The 18,969-nt window shown below is 40.8% G+C and overlaps 1 protein-coding gene across 2 annotated transcripts in view; it reads right to left on the reverse strand.

Annotated features, from left to right (window-relative positions):
* Nucleotides 1–281: 281 nt before the first annotated feature.
* The window catches only part of LOC133622672 (acylamino-acid-releasing enzyme), a 35,147-nt gene continuing 16,459 nt past the window's right edge, over nt 282–18,969 (reverse strand). The window contains exons 13-22 of one of the 2 annotated variants that reach the window (XM_061985515.2): nt 18,078–18,135; nt 17,890–17,993; nt 10,133–10,268; nt 9,976–10,062; nt 9,828–9,908; nt 9,680–9,768; nt 4,925–5,118; nt 4,756–4,858; nt 701–807; nt 282–633 (exon numbers count right to left, since the gene is read on the reverse strand). In XM_061985515.2, the coding sequence (XP_061841499.2) occupies nt 534–633; nt 701–807; nt 4,756–4,858; nt 4,925–5,118; nt 9,680–9,768; nt 9,828–9,908; nt 9,976–10,062; nt 10,133–10,268; nt 17,890–17,993; nt 18,078–18,135 (1,059 nt within the window). In that variant the 3' untranslated portion in view covers nt 282–533. Of the gene's footprint in view, nt 634–700; nt 808–4,755; nt 4,859–4,924; nt 5,119–9,679; nt 9,769–9,827; nt 9,909–9,975; nt 10,063–10,132; nt 10,269–17,889; nt 17,994–18,061; nt 18,136–18,969 lie in introns of both variants that reach the window. The other variant, XM_061985517.2, reaches the window with a different exon arrangement.

Consider the following 18,969-nt stretch of genomic DNA (forward strand, 5'->3'; position numbering starts at 1 on the left):
TTTTTTCCTTTCAAAATAAAACTGTTACAAATATGAATTTTTTTTCATAAAATTATGATCTTTACAATTGTAACTTTTTTCTTGTAATATTATGACTTTATTAAAAAAACATTTTTATTATTTTTCCCTCACATAAAATGATTTTATTTTGATAAAAAATCTTCCAATGTATTTATTTTCTTACTTTTTTCTTGTGGTATTACACTTTTATTCTGGCAAAATTTAAACTTTTTTATTTTTACATAGTTATCGCAAATTGACATGACAAGACAGTATTCTCATAACATTTTAAAAACTTTATTCTATCAATTTGATGATTGTATTTGGTGTGTATTGTGTCGCCGGCGAGTAAGTACAAACACAGCAGTTATCTAGTGAGTATGAAATATAAACAATTCATGGTTTTAAGTGTGAAAACTGCTATGCTAGATGGAGGCTGCCCCCTGCTGGAGATGTTTCCCTGGCATCAACAATAGAATGCAGGCTTTGATTGAGGATGAAGACAAGTAGTATTACAAAATGACCGAGGTTGTTTAAAGGTGTTGGTGCAGCCACAGCACCACGTTGAGGAAGCACTGAGCCTGAGTGTCCACTCTGGACAAAGCGTGTCCCTCCTCTGCAAACCATAACAACCTGCAAACAACAGTTATCACATAACTGTGGTATTTCCTTGCTAGCCAACATCTGCCTTCCTTCCTACCTGACAGGCGACGCTCTGCTCTTGAGCGCCTTGTAGAGCTCCAGTCCTTGGTGAGGAGACACTCGCCGGTCTCTGGCGCCCAGCATGAGGAGCACAGGCGCCTTGATCTACGTGATATGGACAAAAAAATGGTCTGTTCATGGAAGCTGTTGTAGTTGTGGTGAGGAGGTGGGCGCGCTGCCATGCCAGGGGAACATGCTTTATCAGTATCAGGCTTCAAACACGCTTCGAAAAGCCAATTGTAGTTATTGATCCTGACTTCCTGCAAAACTTGTTTTATTCAGTTTTTGCTTTGTCGGTTTTATATATTGTTAATGATACTGATCAATTTGAATGTATTATTTATTTATCATTATTGATTTGTTATTTATATATAAAATGATAAATAATTATTGATTTGTTATTTACTGCGATGAGTGCAGCTGAGATGGGCTCTAGCACCCCCCACCACCACCACAGGGTCAAGCCGTAGAAAATAGATGGATGGATGGATTTGTTATTTAAATGTATTATTAATAGAATTTAAATTTTTACATTCATTTATCATTATTGATTTATTTAAATGTTGTATTTATTTATTTATTATTTATCCATCATTGAGTTGCTATTTAAATGTATTATTTATTGATTAATTTATTATTCAATATTTATTATTTATTTAGTATTATTGATTTGTAATTTAAATGTATTATTTATTGATTAATGTATTATGTATTTATCATTATTGATTTGTTATTTAAATTTTTGGTCATTTATTATTCATTATTTATTTATCATGGTTTTTTTTGTTTGAATGTATTTATTGATGTATTGATTATTATTGTTTCATATTTATTTATCATTATTGGTTTGTTATTTAAATGTATTATTTACGTATGTATTATTTATTTATCATTATTGATTTGCTATTTAAATGTATTGTTTAAATCCTGTTTACCTCTATTGTCGAGGCGGCTGATTGGAGCTGTGGCCGCAAGGTAGTTGGTGCCTGTTGTGGCGGTAATCCTAGAATCCGTTGGTGGACACCGGCGGTGAGGGATGCCGTCAAGCTGAAGAAAGAGTCCTATCGGGTTCTTTTGGCTCATAGGACTCCTGAGGCAGCGGACAGGTACCGACAGGCCAAGCGGTGTGCGGCTTCAGCGGTCGCGGAGGCAAAAACTCGGACATGGGAGGAGTTCGGGGAAGCCATGGAAAACGACTTCCGGACGAATTCGAAGCGATTCTGGACCACCATCCGCCGCCTCAGGAAGGGGAAGCAGTGCACTATCAACACCGTGTCTGGTGAGGATGGTGTTCTGCTGACCTCGACAGCGGTTGTTGTGGATCGGTGGAGGGAATACTTCGAAGACCTCCTCAATCCCACCAACACGTCTTCCTATGAGGAAGAATTTCCTGGGGAATCTGTGATGGGCTCTCCTATTTCTGGGGCTGAGGTTGCTGAGGTAGTTAAAAAGCTCCTCGGTGGCAAGGTCCCATGGGTAGATTAGATCCGCCCAGAGTTCCTTAAGGCTCTGGACGCTGTGGGGCTGTCTTGGTTGACAAGACTCTGGAGCATCGCGTGGACATCGGGGGCGGTACCTCTGGATTGGCGGACCGGGGTGGTGGTTCCTCTCTTTAAGAAGGGGAACCGGAAGGTGTGTTCTAACTATCGTGGGATCACACTCCTCAGCCTTCCCGGTAAGATCTATTCAGGTGTACTGGAGAGGAGGCTACGCCGGATAGTCGAACCTCGGATTCAGGATGAACAGTGTGGTTTTCGTCCTGGTCGTGGAACTGTGGACCAGCTCTATACTCTCGGCAGGGTCCTTGAGGGTGAATGGGAGTTTTCCCAACCAGTCTACATGTGCTTTGTGGACTTGGAGAAGGAATTCGACCGTGTCCCTCAAGAAGTCCTGTGGAGAGTGCTCAGAGAGTATGGGGTATCGGACTGTCTGACTGTGGCGGTCCACTCCCTGTATGATCAGTGTCAGAGCTTGGTCCGCATTGCCGGCAGTAAGTCGGACACGTTTCCAGTGAGGGTTGGACTCCGCCAAGGCTGCCCTTTGTCACCGATTCTGTTCATAACTTTTATGGACAGAATTTCTAGGCGCAGTCAAGGCATTGAGGGGATCCTGTGGATCTGCCGTTCTGGTGGCTGCAGGATTAGGTCTCTGCTTTTTGCAGATGATGTGGTCCTGATGGCTTCATCTGGCCAGGATCTTCAGCTCTCACTGGATCGGTACGCAGCAAAGTGTGAAGCGACTGGGATGAGAATCAGCACCTCCAAGTCCGAGTTCATGGTTCTCGCCCGGAAAAGGGTGGAGTGCCATCTCCGGGTTGCGGAGGAGACCCTGCCCCAAGTGGAGGAGTTCAAGTACCTCTGAGTCTTGTTCACGAGTGATGTAAGAGTGGATCGTGAGATCGACAGGCGGATCGGTGCGCCGTCTTCAGTAATGCGGACGCTGTATCGATCCGTTGTGGTGAAGAAGGAGCTGAGCCGGAAGGCAAAGCTCTCAATTTCCTGGTCGATCTACGTTCCCATCTCACCTATGGTCATGAGCTTTGGGTTATGACCGAAAAGACAAGATCACGGGTACAAGCGGCCGAAATGAGTTTCCTCCACCAGGTGGCGGGGCTCTCCCTTAGAGATAGGGTGAGAAGCTCTGCCATCCGGGGGGAGCTCAAAGTAAAGCCGCTGCTCCTCCACATCGAGAGGAGCCAGATGAGGTGGTTCGGGCATCTGGTCAGGATGCCACCCGAACGCCTCCCTAGGGAGGTGTTTAGGGCACGTCCGACCGGTAGGAGGCCACGGGGAAGACCCAGGACACGTTGGGAAGACAATGTCTCCCGGCTGGCCTGGGAACGCCTCGGGAGCCCCCGGGAAGAGCTGGACGAAGTGGCTGGGGAGAGGGAAGTCTGGGCTTCCCTGCTTAGGCTGCTGCCCCCGCGACCCGACCTCGGATAAGCGGAAAAAAATGAATGGATGGATGGATGGATGTATTGTTTATTGATTTTTTTTATTTTTTTTATTCATTTATTATTATTGATTTGTTATTTGAATGTATTATTTATTGATTAAAAAATGCATCATTTATTATTATTATCATTATTGATTTGTTATTTAAATGTATTATGTATTATTTATTATTCACTATTTATTATTTATCATTATTGACTTATTTAAATGTATTGTTTATTTATTAGTAATTATTTATTTATAATTATTGATTTGTTATTAAATGTATAATTTAAAGTTAAAAAGTTAAAGTACCAATGATTGTCACACACACACTAGGTGTGGCGAAATTATTCTCTGCATTTGACCCATCACCCTTGATCACCCCCTGGGAGGTGAGGGGAGCAGTGGGCAGCAGCGGTGGCCACGCCCGGGAATCATTTTTGGTGATTTAATCCCCAATTCCAACCCTTGAGGCTGAGTGCCAATATTATTCATAATTTATCATTATTGGCTATGGCTAGTTATTTAAATGTATTATTTATTGATTTAATTAATTTTATTTTTCAGCATCAAGTGGTTCCAGTCGGTCAAAAAAATGTTATAGTTTCAATAAGGATACAAACTAATGACATTTCGTATAAATTAATGCACCATGAATCTTTTGTGTCATTGTTTGTTGAAAGTTGCTCTATGTTTATTTATTTGATGTGAATATAGATACAATGTTATGCAGAGGTGTACTTATAACAACTTTATAGACCGGTGGTTCTTCACCAAGTACCACCACAATGAGCAACATTAAAATACAGTAGCAGAGTAGGCCTAAGAATTCATTAGAAACAAGGCAGAGGTTTTACTTAACAAGTATATTTCATATTTTTGGCCACTGTCACATTACACACAATTTGAACAGTAACACTGTGTTTGAATATTTAATTAAGTGATTCTTTGGCGTACAAAGAAATTGAGAAACACTGGACTAATTGTTATTATTATTATTAGTATTTATTATTAAAAAATAGTATTAAGTCATGTAAAAAGGTCATTTATCTGCAAATGCTGTGACTTTTGTCTGTAGTGTCATTTTTCCACATTTGTGTCTGAAAGTGCATCCGACCTGCGCAGCGTGCACGATGGGGGACCTCTCCAACATGGCCGCCAGCGCCTCAGCAGTGGGCGTGTGCTGGTAGGAGTACTGCAAGCCCACGCTGGTGTAGCGCCTGAGGGTCCACATGGAAACACCTTTGGTCATGTGACAATGATGGCGTCGGGTGCGGGCCACTCACCAGTCCACGATATCGCTGGTGCCCAGCAAGGTGGCGGCGTTGATGACGGGGTTCCTGGCCGCACACGCTCGGTAGAAGTCCGGGTACTGCGCCACCAGGTGGCACGACAGGAAGCCTCCGTGGGAACCTCCCATGGCGGCCACACGCTCGCCGTCCAGGGTCCCGTCGCTGTGCAGCGCGGTGAGCACGGCCCTCTGGGTAAACGCCATAAATCCGTCATTAATACATCATAAATATGTCATAAATAAGTCAAAAATATGGCAAAGACATCATAAATACATCATAAATATGCCATAAATACATCATGATTACGTCATAAATGTCATAAACACACCATAAATACATCATTAATACACCATAAATAAGTAAAAAATATGTCAATAATACCATCATAGATATGTCATAAATATGTCATAAATACGTCATAAATGTCATAAATACGTCATAAATGTCATAAATACATCAGAAATGTCATAAATACATCAAATACATCATAAGTATGTCAAAAATATGTCATAAGTACGTAAAATACATCATAAAAACGTCGTAAATATGTCATAAATACGTCAAATACATCATAAATACATCATAAATATGTCAAATACATCATAAATACGTTAATATGTCATAAATACATCATAAATACGTTGACACTTTAAATACATCATAAATATGTCAAATACATCATAAATACGCCAAATACATCACAAACACGTCATAAATATGTCATAAATACGTCATAAATACTTCAAATACATCATAAATATGTCAAAAACATCATAAATACATCAAATATGTCATAAATATGTAATAAATACGTCAAATACATCATAAATACATCATAAATATGTCAAATACATAAAATATATAAATACGTCAAATACATCATAAATAAGTCAAGTACATCATAAATATGTCATAAATACATCAAATTCATCATAAATACTTTGTAAATATGTCATATGTCAAATACATAATAAATACGTCAAATGTGTCATAAATATGTCATAAATACGTCAAATACATCATAAGGATGCAATAAATATGTCATAAATACATTGATACGTTAAATACATCATAAATACGTCAAATACATCATAAATACGCCAAAAACATCATAAATACGTCATAAATGTCATAAATATGTCATAAATACGTCATAAATGTCATAAATACGTCATAAATGTCATAAATATGTCATAAATACATCAAATACATCATAAATACGTCATAAATATGTCAAAAATATGTCATAAGTACGTAAAATACATCACAAAAACGTCGTAAATATGTCATAAATACGTCAAATACATCATAAATACATCATAAATATGTCAAATACATCATAAATACGTTAATATGTCATAAATACGTCATAAATACGTTGACACTTTAAATACATCATAAATATGTCAAATACATCATAAATACGCCAAATACATCACAAACACGTCATAAATATGTCATAAATTCGTCATAAATACTGCAAATACATCATAAATACGTCAAAAACATCATAAATACATCAAATATGTCATAAATATGTCATAAATACGTCAAATACATCATAAATACATCATAAATATGTCAAATACATCATAAATAAGTGAAGTACATCATAAATATGTCATAAATACATCAAATTCATCATAAATACTTCGTAAATATGTCATATGTCAAATACATAATAAATACGTCAAATGTGTCATAAATATCATAAATATGTCATAAATACGTCAAATACATCATAAGGATGCAATAAATATGTCATAAATACATTGATAAGTTAAATACATCATAAATACGTCAAATACATCATAAATACGCCATAAATGTCATAAATACGTCATAAATGTCATAAATACGTCATAAATATATCATAAATACGTCAAATACATCATAAATAAGTCATATGTCAAATACATCATAAATACGTCAAATACATCATAAATACGTCAAATACGTCATGAATATGTCATGAATATGTCATGAATATGTCATAAATACATCAAATACATCATAAACACATCATAAATAAGTCATAAATACATGATAAATACGTCAAATACATCATAAATACGTGACAGAGTGCTCCTGTCAAATAGAAGATCTTTGACTAGCATTTTTGCAGTATTGCCAAAAAAACAGCAGTGTTTCGGTCATGTAGAGGATCTTTTACAAGTATTTTTACAGTACATCTATTAAAAATAACAGCAGTGTCCTTGTCATAAAGAGGATTATTGACTATTGTTTTTGCAGTGAGTTCCTAAAACCAGCAGTGTTCCTGTCATTTAGAAGATCTTTGACTAGCACTTTTGCAGTATATTAAAAAAAAAAAAACAGCAGCGTTTCTGTCATATAGAGGATCTTTGACCAGCGTTAATGCAGTGGATACTTAATACCAGCAGAGGGCTCTTGTTATATAAATGATCTTTGACTGATAGCATTTTTATAGTAAATATTAAAAAATAAAACGGCTTCTGTCATATGGAGGATCTTTGACTTGTGTTCGTGCAGTTCATACTTAAGACTGCTCCTGTCATATAGATGATCTTTGACTAACGTTTTTGTAGTACATCTGAAAAAAAAACAGTGCTTCTGTTATATAGAGGATCTTTGATCAGCATTTTTGCAGTAGATACCTAATACCAGCAGAGTGCCCTTATTTATATAAATGATCTTTGACTAACTTTTTTGCAGAGTGTAATTAAAAACGCAGTATGCGCCTATTATATAGAGGATCTTTGACTAGCGTTTTTGCAGTGAATGATTAAAAACAGCAGACTGCTCCTGATATATAGAGGATCTTTGCCTAGTGTTTGTGAAGCAAATAATTAAAAACAATTTAAAACAGCAGACTGCTCCTGTCACATAGCGTTTTTGCAGTAAATCTGATTAAAACAGCAGTGCCTCTGTCATACAGAGGATCTTTGACTAGCATTTTGCAGTAAATCTGAAAAAAACCCAGCAGTGCTTCTGTCACGTCAACTTAACTTTCATTTTCGATACCCGTCAAGGCAGGAGCAGCAGACTTCTCCTGTCAAATAGAGGATCTTTGACTAGTGTTTGTGCAGCAAATAAATACAGCAGACTGCTCCTGTCACTTAGAGGATCTTTGACTAGTGTTTGTGCAGCAAATAAATACAGCAGACTGCTACTGTCACATAGAGGATCTTTGACTAATGTTTTGCAGTTGATACTTTAAAAACAGCAGACTACTCCTGTCAAGTGGTTAAAGTGTTCGCCCTGAGATCGGTAAGTTGTGAGTTCAAACCCCGGTCGAGTCATACCAAAGACTATAAAAATAGAACCCATTACCTCCGTGCTTGGCACTCAGCATCAAGGGTTGGAATTGGGGGTTAAATCACCAAAAAATGATTCCCGGGTGCACGGCCACCGCTGCTGCTCACTGCTCCCCTCACCTCCCAGGGGGTAATCAAGGGTGATGGGTCACATGCAGAGAATAATTTCGCCACACCTAGTGTGTGTGTGTGACTATCATTGGTACTTTAACTTTTAACTTAGAGGATCATTGCCTAGCGTTTGTGCAGCAAAAAATAAAAACAATTAAAAACAGCAGACTACTCCTGTCAAATAGAGGATCATTGCCTAGTGTTTGTGCAACATCCATCCATCCATTTTCTACTGCTTGTCCCTTTCGGGGTCGACAAATAATTAAAAACAATTAAAAATAGCAGACTGCTCTTGTCAAATAGAGGATCTTTGACTAGTGTTTGTGCAGCAAATAATTACAAATAATTAAACACAGCAGACTGCTCCTGTCACAGAGGATCTTTGACTAATGTTTTGCAGTTGATACTTTAAAAACAGCAGACGACTACTGTCAAATAGAGGATCTTTGCCTAATGTTTGTGCAGCAAATAATTAAAAACAATTAAAAACAGCAGACTACTCCTGTCAAATAGAATATTTTTGATTAGTGTTTGTGCAGCTAATATTTAAAAACAATTAAATACAGCAGACTGCTCCTGTCACATGGAGGATCTTTGATTAGTGTTTGTGCAACAAATAATTAAAAACAGCAGACTGCTCCTGTCACATAGAGGATCTTTGATTAGTGTTTGTGCAGCAAATAATTAAAATCTATTAAAAACAGCAGACTGCTCCTGTCACATAGAGGATATTTGATTAGTGTGTGTGGAACAAATATTTGTTTTTAAAAGGCTTTATAAACAAAGTTGGTGTGGTAATTAAAAACAGCAGACTGCTCCTGTCACACAGAGGATCTTTGATTAGTGTTTGTGGAACAAATAATTAAAAACAGCAGACTGCTCCTGTCACATAGAGGATCTTTGACTAGCGTTTTTGCAGTAAACCTGATAAAAACAGCAGTGCCTGTCATATAGAGGATCTTTGACTAGCATTTTTGCAGTAAATCTGAAAAAAACAGCAGTGCCTCTGTCACGTCAACTTAACTTTCATTTTCGATACCTGTAAAGGCGGGAGCAGCAGACTGCTCCTGTCAAATAGAGGATCTTTGACTAGTGTTTGTGCAGCAAACAATTAAAAACAATTAAATACAGCAGACTGCTACTGTCACATAGAGGATCTTTGACTAATGGTTTGCAGTTGATACTTTAAAAACAGCACACTACTCCTGTCAAATAGAGGATCTTGGCCTAGTGTTTGTGCAGCATATAAAACAATTAAAAACAGCAGACTGCTCCTGTCACAAAGAGGATCTTTGACTAGTGTGTGTGCAGTAGATTCTTAAAAACAGCACGTTGTAGGTACCTGTACATCTTTGACGTCTTGTTGTCCAATGTGTCCAACGAGGGACAAAATACTGTCCTGGCCAAAGCCCGTGGAGCCGCGGTAGTTGACTGTGAATAGAAAGTAGAAGTAGAGAAAGAAGAGCAGAGTGAGGAGTGAAGGTTCTCACCCATCAGCACAGCAAAGCCCAGCGAGACCAGGCCAGCCGTGGTGACGTTCCACTCCGCTGCAAACTGGGAGTGTGGGCCACCTGCACGCCACAGCAGGAAGTTTAAGGTGGACCTACTCTGGATCCTCTAACTCTTAAGGTGGACTACCATGGATGAAGACCACAAGTGGGGTCTTGGCGCCGCGGAGGGGACTTCCGTGTGGTTTGACGAGGACCGCTCCGAACTTCAAGTCAGCTGAACACCAAACACACAAAAAGGCTCCAGCATCCATCACACGTGACTTTTTACTTCTCGTCTTCCTCACGGTAGTTTGAGTTGCACTCTTCTGCCGGAGGTTCCACTTCTAGAATCCTCCACTGGAAGTCAAAAGTGGTGATGGGCTCCTGAAGGGGGCACCAGGACACCTCACGCTCAGCTGATGAAGGGAGGAAACCTAGCAGCTACACTCACACACACACACACACACACACACACACACACACACACACACACACACACACACACACACAAACACCCACATATTCTTGTATTTGTTATCTTCTTGAGACCTCGGAAAAATGCCTACCTCTTTAGGACCACCCTTTCTAGATATATAAAGATTTGTATTTACAACATGAATAATATATAATACATACTATGCAAATATAAAAAAGGCAAGCTTTTAGTTATTTTTTTGTTATTGGTTTTTAATCTTCATTATTTACTTCAAGTCATTACAGTATGTCTCTATATACATTTTTTTTTTTTTTTTTTATTAATTTTGGCCAAAGGGGGCGCATTTCAATTTCTTACACACACTTGTTATTACATACGTTGGCCAGAGGGGGAGCACTTCAAATTTTTACACACACTTGTTATTTTACATGTTGACCAGAGGGGGAGCACTTTTAAAAGCGACACACAGTCACATTGAAAAATCCCTCCTTTTTGGGACCACCCCCATTTTGATAGATTTCACCACCAGGGGTGCAAATGAGACATTCTCCATTAGATGCAATACTTTTCTGTATTGGGACCATGATTTATGTCCTAACTTGTTCACACCTCCTCATATGGAAGCTACTTTTCCTTCTTCATGTCTCAAGAAGGGTAAAAATACAAGAAGACACACACATACTGTTAAAGTAGCATTAAGGAACAATTGTGTTTACTGCGGCTTTCTTCAAGAGGGGATGTGAAGACAGAACTTCAGTCATGCATTTAGAGGGGAAATACAGAGAGCAGAGGCGAGATACAAACCCTGTTTCCATATGAGTTGGGAAATTGTGTTAGATGTAAATATAAACGTGCGTGGTAGAGGAGTTTGCGTGTCCCAATGATCCTAGGAGCTATGTTGTCCGGGGGTTTCTATGCCCCCTGGTAGGGTCTCCCAAGGCAAACTGGTCCTAGGTGAGGGATCAGACAAAGAGCAGCTCGAAGACCTCGATGAAGAACAAAAACAAAGGACCCAGATTTCCCTCGCCCGGACGCGGGTCACCGGGGCCCCCCTCTGGAGCCAGGCCCGGAGGTGGGGCCCGGCCGGGCACTGCCCGAAGAGGCAACGTGGGTCCCCCCTCCAATGGGCTCACCACCCATAGCAGGGGCCATAGAGGTCGGGTGCAGTGTGAGCTGGGCGGAAGCCGAGGGCAGGGCGCTTGGCGGTCCGATCCTCGGCTACATAAGGTGGCTCTTGGGACGTGGAACGTCACCTCGCTGGGGGGGAAGGAGCCTGAGCTAGTGCGTGAGGTGGAGAAGTTCCGGCTAGATATAGTCGGACTCACTTCGACGCACAGCAAGGGCTCTGGAACCACTTCTCTTGAGAGGGGCTGGACTCTCTTCCACTCTGGCGTTGCCGGCAGTGAGAGGCGACGGGCTGGGGTGGCAATTCTTGTTGCCCCTCGGCTCAAAGCCTGCACGTTGGAGTTCAACCCGGTGGACGAGAGGGTAGCTTCCCTCCGCCTTCGGGTGGGGGGACGGGTCCTGACTGTTGTTTGCGTTTACGCGCCAAACGGCAGCTCAGAGTACCCACCCTTTTTGGATTCACTCGAGGGAGTACTGGAGAGTGCTCCCCCGGGTGATTCCCTCGTTCTACTGGGGGACTTCAACGCTCATGTTGGCAGCGACAGTGAAACCTGGAGAGGTGTGATTGGGAAGAATGGCCGCCCAGATCTGAACCCGAGTGGTGTTCTGTTATTGGACTTTTGTGCTCGTTACAGATTGTCGATAACAAACACCATGTTCAAACATAAGGGTGTCCATATGTGCACTTGGCACCAGGACACCCTAGGCCGCAGTTCCATGATCGACTTTGTAGTTGTGTCATCGGATTTGCGGTCTCATGTTTTGGACACTCGGGTGAAGAGAGGGGCGGAGCTTTCTACCGATCACCACCTGGTGGTGAGTTGGCTGCGATGGTGGGGGAGGATGCCGGACAGACCTGGCAGGCCCAAACGTATTGTGAGGGTTTGCTGGGAACGCCTGGCAGAGTCTCCTGTCAGAGAGAGTTTCAATTCCCACCTCCGGAAGAACTTTGAACATGTCACGAGGGAGGTGCTGGACATTGAGTCCGAGTGGACGATGTTCCGTACCTCTGTTGTCGAGGCGGCCGATTGGAGCTGTGGCCGCAAGGTAGTTGGTGCCTGTCATGGCGGTAATCCTAGAACCCGTTGGTGGACGCCGGCGTTGAGGGATGCCGTCAGGCTGAAGAAGCAGTCCTATCGGGTTCTTTTGGCTCATGGGACTCCTGAGGCAGCAGACAGGTACCGACAGGCCAAGCGGTGTGCGGCTTCAGCGGTCGCGGAGGCAAAAACTCGGACATGGGAGGAGTTCGGGGAGGCCATGGAAAAAGACTTCCGGCAGGCTTCGAAGCAATTCTGGACCACCATCCGCCGCCTCAGGAAGGGGAAGCAGTGCAGTGTCAACACCGTGTATGGTGGGGATGGTGCTCTGCTGACCTCGACTGCGGATGTTGTGGATCGGTGGAGGGAATACTTCGAAGACCTCCTCAATCCTACCAGCACGTCTTCCTATGAGGAAGCAGGGCCTGGGGAATCTGTGGTGGGCTCTCCTATTTCTGGGGCTGAGGTTGCCGAGGTAGTTAAAAAGCTCCTCGGTGGTAAGGCCCCGGGGGTGGATGAGATCCGCCCGGAGTTCCTTAAGGCTCTGGATGTTGTGGGGCTGTCTTGGTTGACAAGACTCTGCAACATCGCGTGGACATCGGGGGCGGTACCTCTGGATTGGCAGACCGGGGTGGTGGTTCCTCTCTTTAAGAAGGGGAACCGGAGGGTGTGTTCCAACTATCGTGGGATCACACTCCTCAGCCTTCCCGGTAAGGTCTATTCAGGTGTACTGGAGAGGAGGCTACGCCGGATAGTCGAACCTCGGATTCAGGAGGAACAGTGTGGTTTTCGTCCTGGTCGTGGAACTGTGGACCAGCTCTATACTCTCGGCAGGGTCCTTGAGGGTGCATGGGAGTTTGCCCAACCAGTCTACATGTGCTTTGTGGACTTGGAGAAGGCATTCGACCGTGTACCCCGGGAAGTCCTGTGGGGAGTGCTCAGAGAGTATGGGGTATCGGACTGTCTTATTGTGGCAGTTCGCTCCCTATATAATCAGTGCCAGAGCTTGGTCCGCATTGCCGGCAGTAAGTCGGACACGTTTCCAGTGAGGGTTGGACTCCGCCAAGGCTGCCCTTTGTCACCGATTCTGTTCATAACCTTTATGGACAGAATTTCTAGGCGCAGTTGAGGGGATCTGGTTTGGTGGCTGCAGGATTAGGTCTCTGCTATTTGCAGATGATGTGGTCCTGATGGCTTCTTCTGGCCAAGATCTTCAGCTCTCGCTGGATCGGTTCGCAGCCGAGTGTGAAGCGACTGGGATAGGAATCAGCACCTCCAAGTCCGAGTCCATGGTTCTCTCCCGGAAAAGGGTGGAGTGCCATCTCCGGGTTGGGGAGGAGATCTTGCCCCAAGTGGAGGAGTTCAAGTACCTCGGAGTCTTGTTCACGAGTGGGGGAAGAGTGGATCGTGAGATCGACAGGCGGATCGGTGCGGCATCTTCAGTAATGCGGACGCTGTATCGATCCGTTGTGGTGAAGAATGAGCTGAGCCGGAAGGCAAAGCTCTCGATTTACCGGTCGATCTACGTTCCCATCCTCACCTATGGTCATGAGCTTTGGGTCATGACCGAAAGGACAAGATCACGGGTACAAGCGGCCGAAATGAGTTTCCTCCGCCGAGTGGCGGGGCTCTCCCTTAGAGATAGGGTGAGAAGCTCTGTCATCCGGGGGGAGCTCAAAGTAAAGCCGCTGCTCCTCCACATCGAGAGGAGCCAGATGAGGTGGTTCGGGCATCTGGTCAGAATGCCACCCGAACGCCTCCCTAGGAAGGTGTTTCGGGCACGTCCGACCGGTAGGAGGCCACCGGGAAGACCCAGGACACGCTGGGAAGACTATCTCTCCCGGCTGGCCTGGGAACGCCTCGGGATCCCCCGGGAGGAGCTGGACGAAGTGGCTGGGGAGAGGGAAGTCTGGGCTTCCCTGCTTAAGCTGCTGCCCCCGCGACCCGACCTCGGATAAGCGGAAGAAGATGGATGGATGGATGGACAATGATTTGCAAATCACTCTCAACCCATATTCAGTTGAATATGCTACAAAGACAACATATTTGATGTTCAAACTGATAAACATTTTTTTTTTTTGCAAATAATCATTAACTTTAGAATTTGATGCCAGCAACACGTGACAAAGAAGTTGGGAAAGGTGGCAATAAATACTGATTAAGTTGAGGAATGCTCATCAAACACTTATTTGGAACATCCCACAGGTGAACAGGCAAATTGGGAACAGGTGGGTGCCATGATTGGGTATAAAAGTAGATTCCATGAAATGCTCAGTCATTCACAAACAAGGATGGGGCGAGGGTCACCACTTTGTCAACAAATGCGTGAGCAAATTGTTGAACAGTTTAAGAAAAACCTTTCTCAACCAGCTATTGCAAGGAATTTAGGGATTTCACCATCTACGGTCCGTAATATCATCAAAGGGTTCAGAGAATCTGAAGAAATCACTGCACGTAAGCAGCTAAGCCTGTGACCTTCGATCCCTCAGGCTGTACTGCATCAACAAGCGACATCAGTCTGTAAAAGATATCACCACATGGGCTCAGGAACACTTCAGAAACCCACTGTCAGTAACTACAGTTGGTCGCTACATCTGTAAGTGCAAATTAAAACTCTCCTATGCAAGGCGAAAACCGTTTATCAACAACACCCAGAAACGCCATCGGCTTCGCTGGGCCTGAGCTCATCTAAGATGGACTGATACAAAGTGGAATAGTGTTCTGTGGTCTGACGAGTCCACATTTCAAATTGTTTTTGGAAACTGTGGACGTCGTGTCCTCCGGACCAAAGAGGAAAAGAACCATCCGGATTGTTCTAGGCGCAAAGTTGAAAAGCCAGCATCTGTGATGGTATGGGGTGTATTAGTGCCCAAGACATGGGTAACTTACACATCTGTGAAGGCGCCATTAATGCTGAAAGGTACATACAGGTTTTGGAGCAACATATGTTGCCATCCAAGCAACGTTACCATGGACGCCCCTGCTTATTTCAGCAAGACAATGCCAAGCCACGTGTTACATCAACGTGGCTTCATAGTAAAAGAGTGCGGGTACTAGACTGGCCTGCCTGTAGTCCAGACCTGTCTGCCATTGAAAATGTGTGGCGCATTATGAAGCCTAAAATACCACAACGGAGACCCCCGGACTGTTGAACAACTTAAGCTGTACATCAAGCAAGAATGGGAAAGAATTCCACCTGAGAAGCTTAAAACTTGTGTCTCCTCAGTTCCCAAACGTTTACTGAGTGTTGTTAAGGAAAGGCCATGTAACACAGTGGTGAACATGCCCTTTCCCAACTACTTTGGCACGTGTTGCAGTCATGAAATTCGAAGTTAATTATTATTTGCAAAAAAAAAATAAAGTTTATGAGTTTGAACATCAAATATCTTGTCTTTGTAGTGCATTCAATTGAATATGGGTTGAAAAGGATTTGCAAATCATTGTATTCAGTTTATATTTATATCTAACACAATTTCCCAACCCATATGGAAACGGGGTTTGTAAGAAAAGACAACAACACGTATACGTGCGTAGGGTCCCCATATCCATGGTTGGGCCCGTTCTGTGTGAAGAAGCGCATGTAAAATATTCCAAATAACAAATGAAATTTTACCATAAACATATTCCCAGCTGCTTCTTGCACCGGCACTGATAAGAATATAATGGCTGATTCTGAGTTCTCAGAGGTGATTTTCTTTTAAAAAGGTGCAGGATTCACATTCTGGTCCCAAATTGTCGTAGCAAGATTTGTACATTTATGTTTGAGGGATATTACATTTTGCACTAAAATAAGCAAAGTTTTTTTTTATAGAGCATAATTTGCACAAAGGGAAATTCTAAGTGCTTTACAGAAAATTACGAGAAGACAAAAAATAAATAATAATAATAATTATAAAAATTATGAATATAAAATCATAAAATACAATCTTCATAAAAATACTTATAATTCAAATTAAATCCAAAAAGTGTGGATAAAATACTTTTAGCTGACATATGCGCAATTACATTGCCAATTTTGAGGCATGTTAATAAAATAATAATACAAGTTATTATTAATAGTTACTATCATTAATATTATTAATTATTATTGTTATATTAAACTTAATAGGAATGTTAACAACAATAATTATTATTATTTTTATTATTAATATATTATTAATGATAATCATTATTATCATTTTATATATTTATCTTTAAATATTTTTTATATGACATTTGATTATTATAATAATACTTATTGAACTAATAAAGAGATTTCCTTCTTTTTTTTTAATACATTTTTACATTCCGGTTCAGACAAAAAATATTGATATTATATAATAATAACAATAGTATTAGTAATTATTATTATTATCATATTATTATTAAACATTATTACTATTATATCATATTATTAATAAAAATAATACTATATTATTATTATCAATCATTATTATTATTATTAATATATTCATAATGATAATCATAATTTTATATATTTATCTTTAAATACTTTTTTATCTGACATTTTATTATTATAATACATTTTTGAACCAACAAAGACTTTTTTTAATCATTTTTTATATTCCGGTTCAGACAAAAAATATTGATATTATATAATAATAATAAATTATTATTATTATTATTTTATTATCATCATTATTATAAATATATTATTAATAATTATTACTATTATGTATTATTATTATTATTATTATCAATAAAAAAATATTACTAAATGATTATTACTATTCATCATTATTATTATTAATGATAATAACCATTGTCATTTTATATATTTATCTTTAAATATTTTTTATCTAACATTTTATTATTATAATACATTATTGAACTAATAGACATTTGTGTTTTTTTGGTACAATTTTTTACATTCCGGTTCAGACAAAAAATATTGATATTATATAATTACAATAATAATAATTATTAATTATTATTATTAATATATTATTAATAATAAGCATTACTATAATCTAATATTATTATCAATCATCATTATTATAATAGGTATTGCTATTAATAATAATAAGCATTATTATTATTAATAATAATAAGTATTACTATAATGTAATATTATTATTAATCATTATTATTATAAATTATAATAAGCATTGGTAATATTATTAATCATAAGTATTATTATTAATAATAATAATTAATCATTGAACAATTTATTCCTCATGGATTCGTTTTAGTGCAAAAAAACTTAAAACTGAAGTCAAGTTTGATTTTTTTTTTTTAAATAAATAAATAATTGTTTCACAAAGAAAAAAGCGAGCAAATGGATTATGGAGGCGGGGCTTGCATAGGGTCCCAATTGATGGTAGGTTGAGTTTGTTTTAATAGGGGACAAACAGATTGTGTGTGTGTGTGTGTGTGTGTGTGTGTGTGTGTGTGTGTGTGTGTGTGTGTGTGTGTGTGTGTGTGTGTGTGTGTGTGTGTGTGTGTGTGTGTGTGTGTCTCTAACCAGAGTGGGGGGTGTGTTGGGGCTGGAGCAGCAGACCACCATCAGGTCTCCCTGAACGGTCAATAGTTTCCAGCTGCCGTAGAGGTGGGAGTCGCCAGAGAGGCCTAGAATGGAAGCAGGACAAAGTTTGGAATGTTGTGCGTGAAGAAAAGAAAAGTTTTCAAGTAGTTACCAGAGAGGCGGGTCACCTTCTTGGTTTTTCTGTCCACCATGAAGACGTCCTGACAATGATGGCAGGAGAAAAGCCTTTATCAAATCAGAAGCAGGTTATGTTGTTGCAATAAGAGTCCAGCAGAGAGCGCCACTAGTATTTCCTGCTGAACAGGAAGTGAAAGTTTGGATGCTGCACCAAGCTGACGAACTGACTCCAACTAAATAAACAACCTTTCAGATTAGAGTGAATGTAATACCATGAAAATAATCATATGAATCGTGAATATTTTTCTGTTGAAGTTTGCGCCTCAGTTATTTAGCTTATTTTATTTTATTGCTTGCTTTCTCATATTTCTCTGCAAGTCTCAGAGCTGTTTTATATTCTTTTTTTCATCTGACATTTTGTCATTTTATTAATTTATTATTCAATTAATTAAAGCATTTTATCGTTGTATTTATTTTAACTTCCATCCATCCATCCATCTTCTTCCGCTTATCCGAGGTCGGGTCGCGGTGGCAGCAGCCTAAGCAGGGAAGCCCAGACTTCCCTCTCCCCAGCCACTTCGTCCAGCTCTTCCCGGGGGATCCCGAGGCGTTCCCAGGCCAGCCGGGAGAGATAGTCTTCCCAACGTGTCCTGGGTCTTCCCCGTGGCCTCCTACCGGTCGGACGTGCCCTAAAAACAAATCCCTAGGGAGGCGTTCAGGTGGCATCCTGACCAGATGCCCAAACCACCTCATCTGGCTCCTCTCCTTCTCCAAGTCCACAAAGCACATGTAGACTGGTTGGGCAAACTCCCATGCACCCTCAAGGACCCTGCCGAGACTAAAGAGCTGGTCCAAGGTTCCACGACCAGGACCAAAACTACAATGATCCTCCTGAATCCAAGGTTCAACTATCCGGCGCAGCCTCTTCTCCAGTACACCTGA

The sequence above is a fragment of the Nerophis lumbriciformis genome, linkage group LG23 (assembly GCF_033978685.3).
Source record: "Nerophis lumbriciformis linkage group LG23, RoL_Nlum_v2.1, whole genome shotgun sequence".
NCBI lineage: Eukaryota > Metazoa > Chordata > Actinopteri > Syngnathiformes > Syngnathidae > Nerophis > Nerophis lumbriciformis.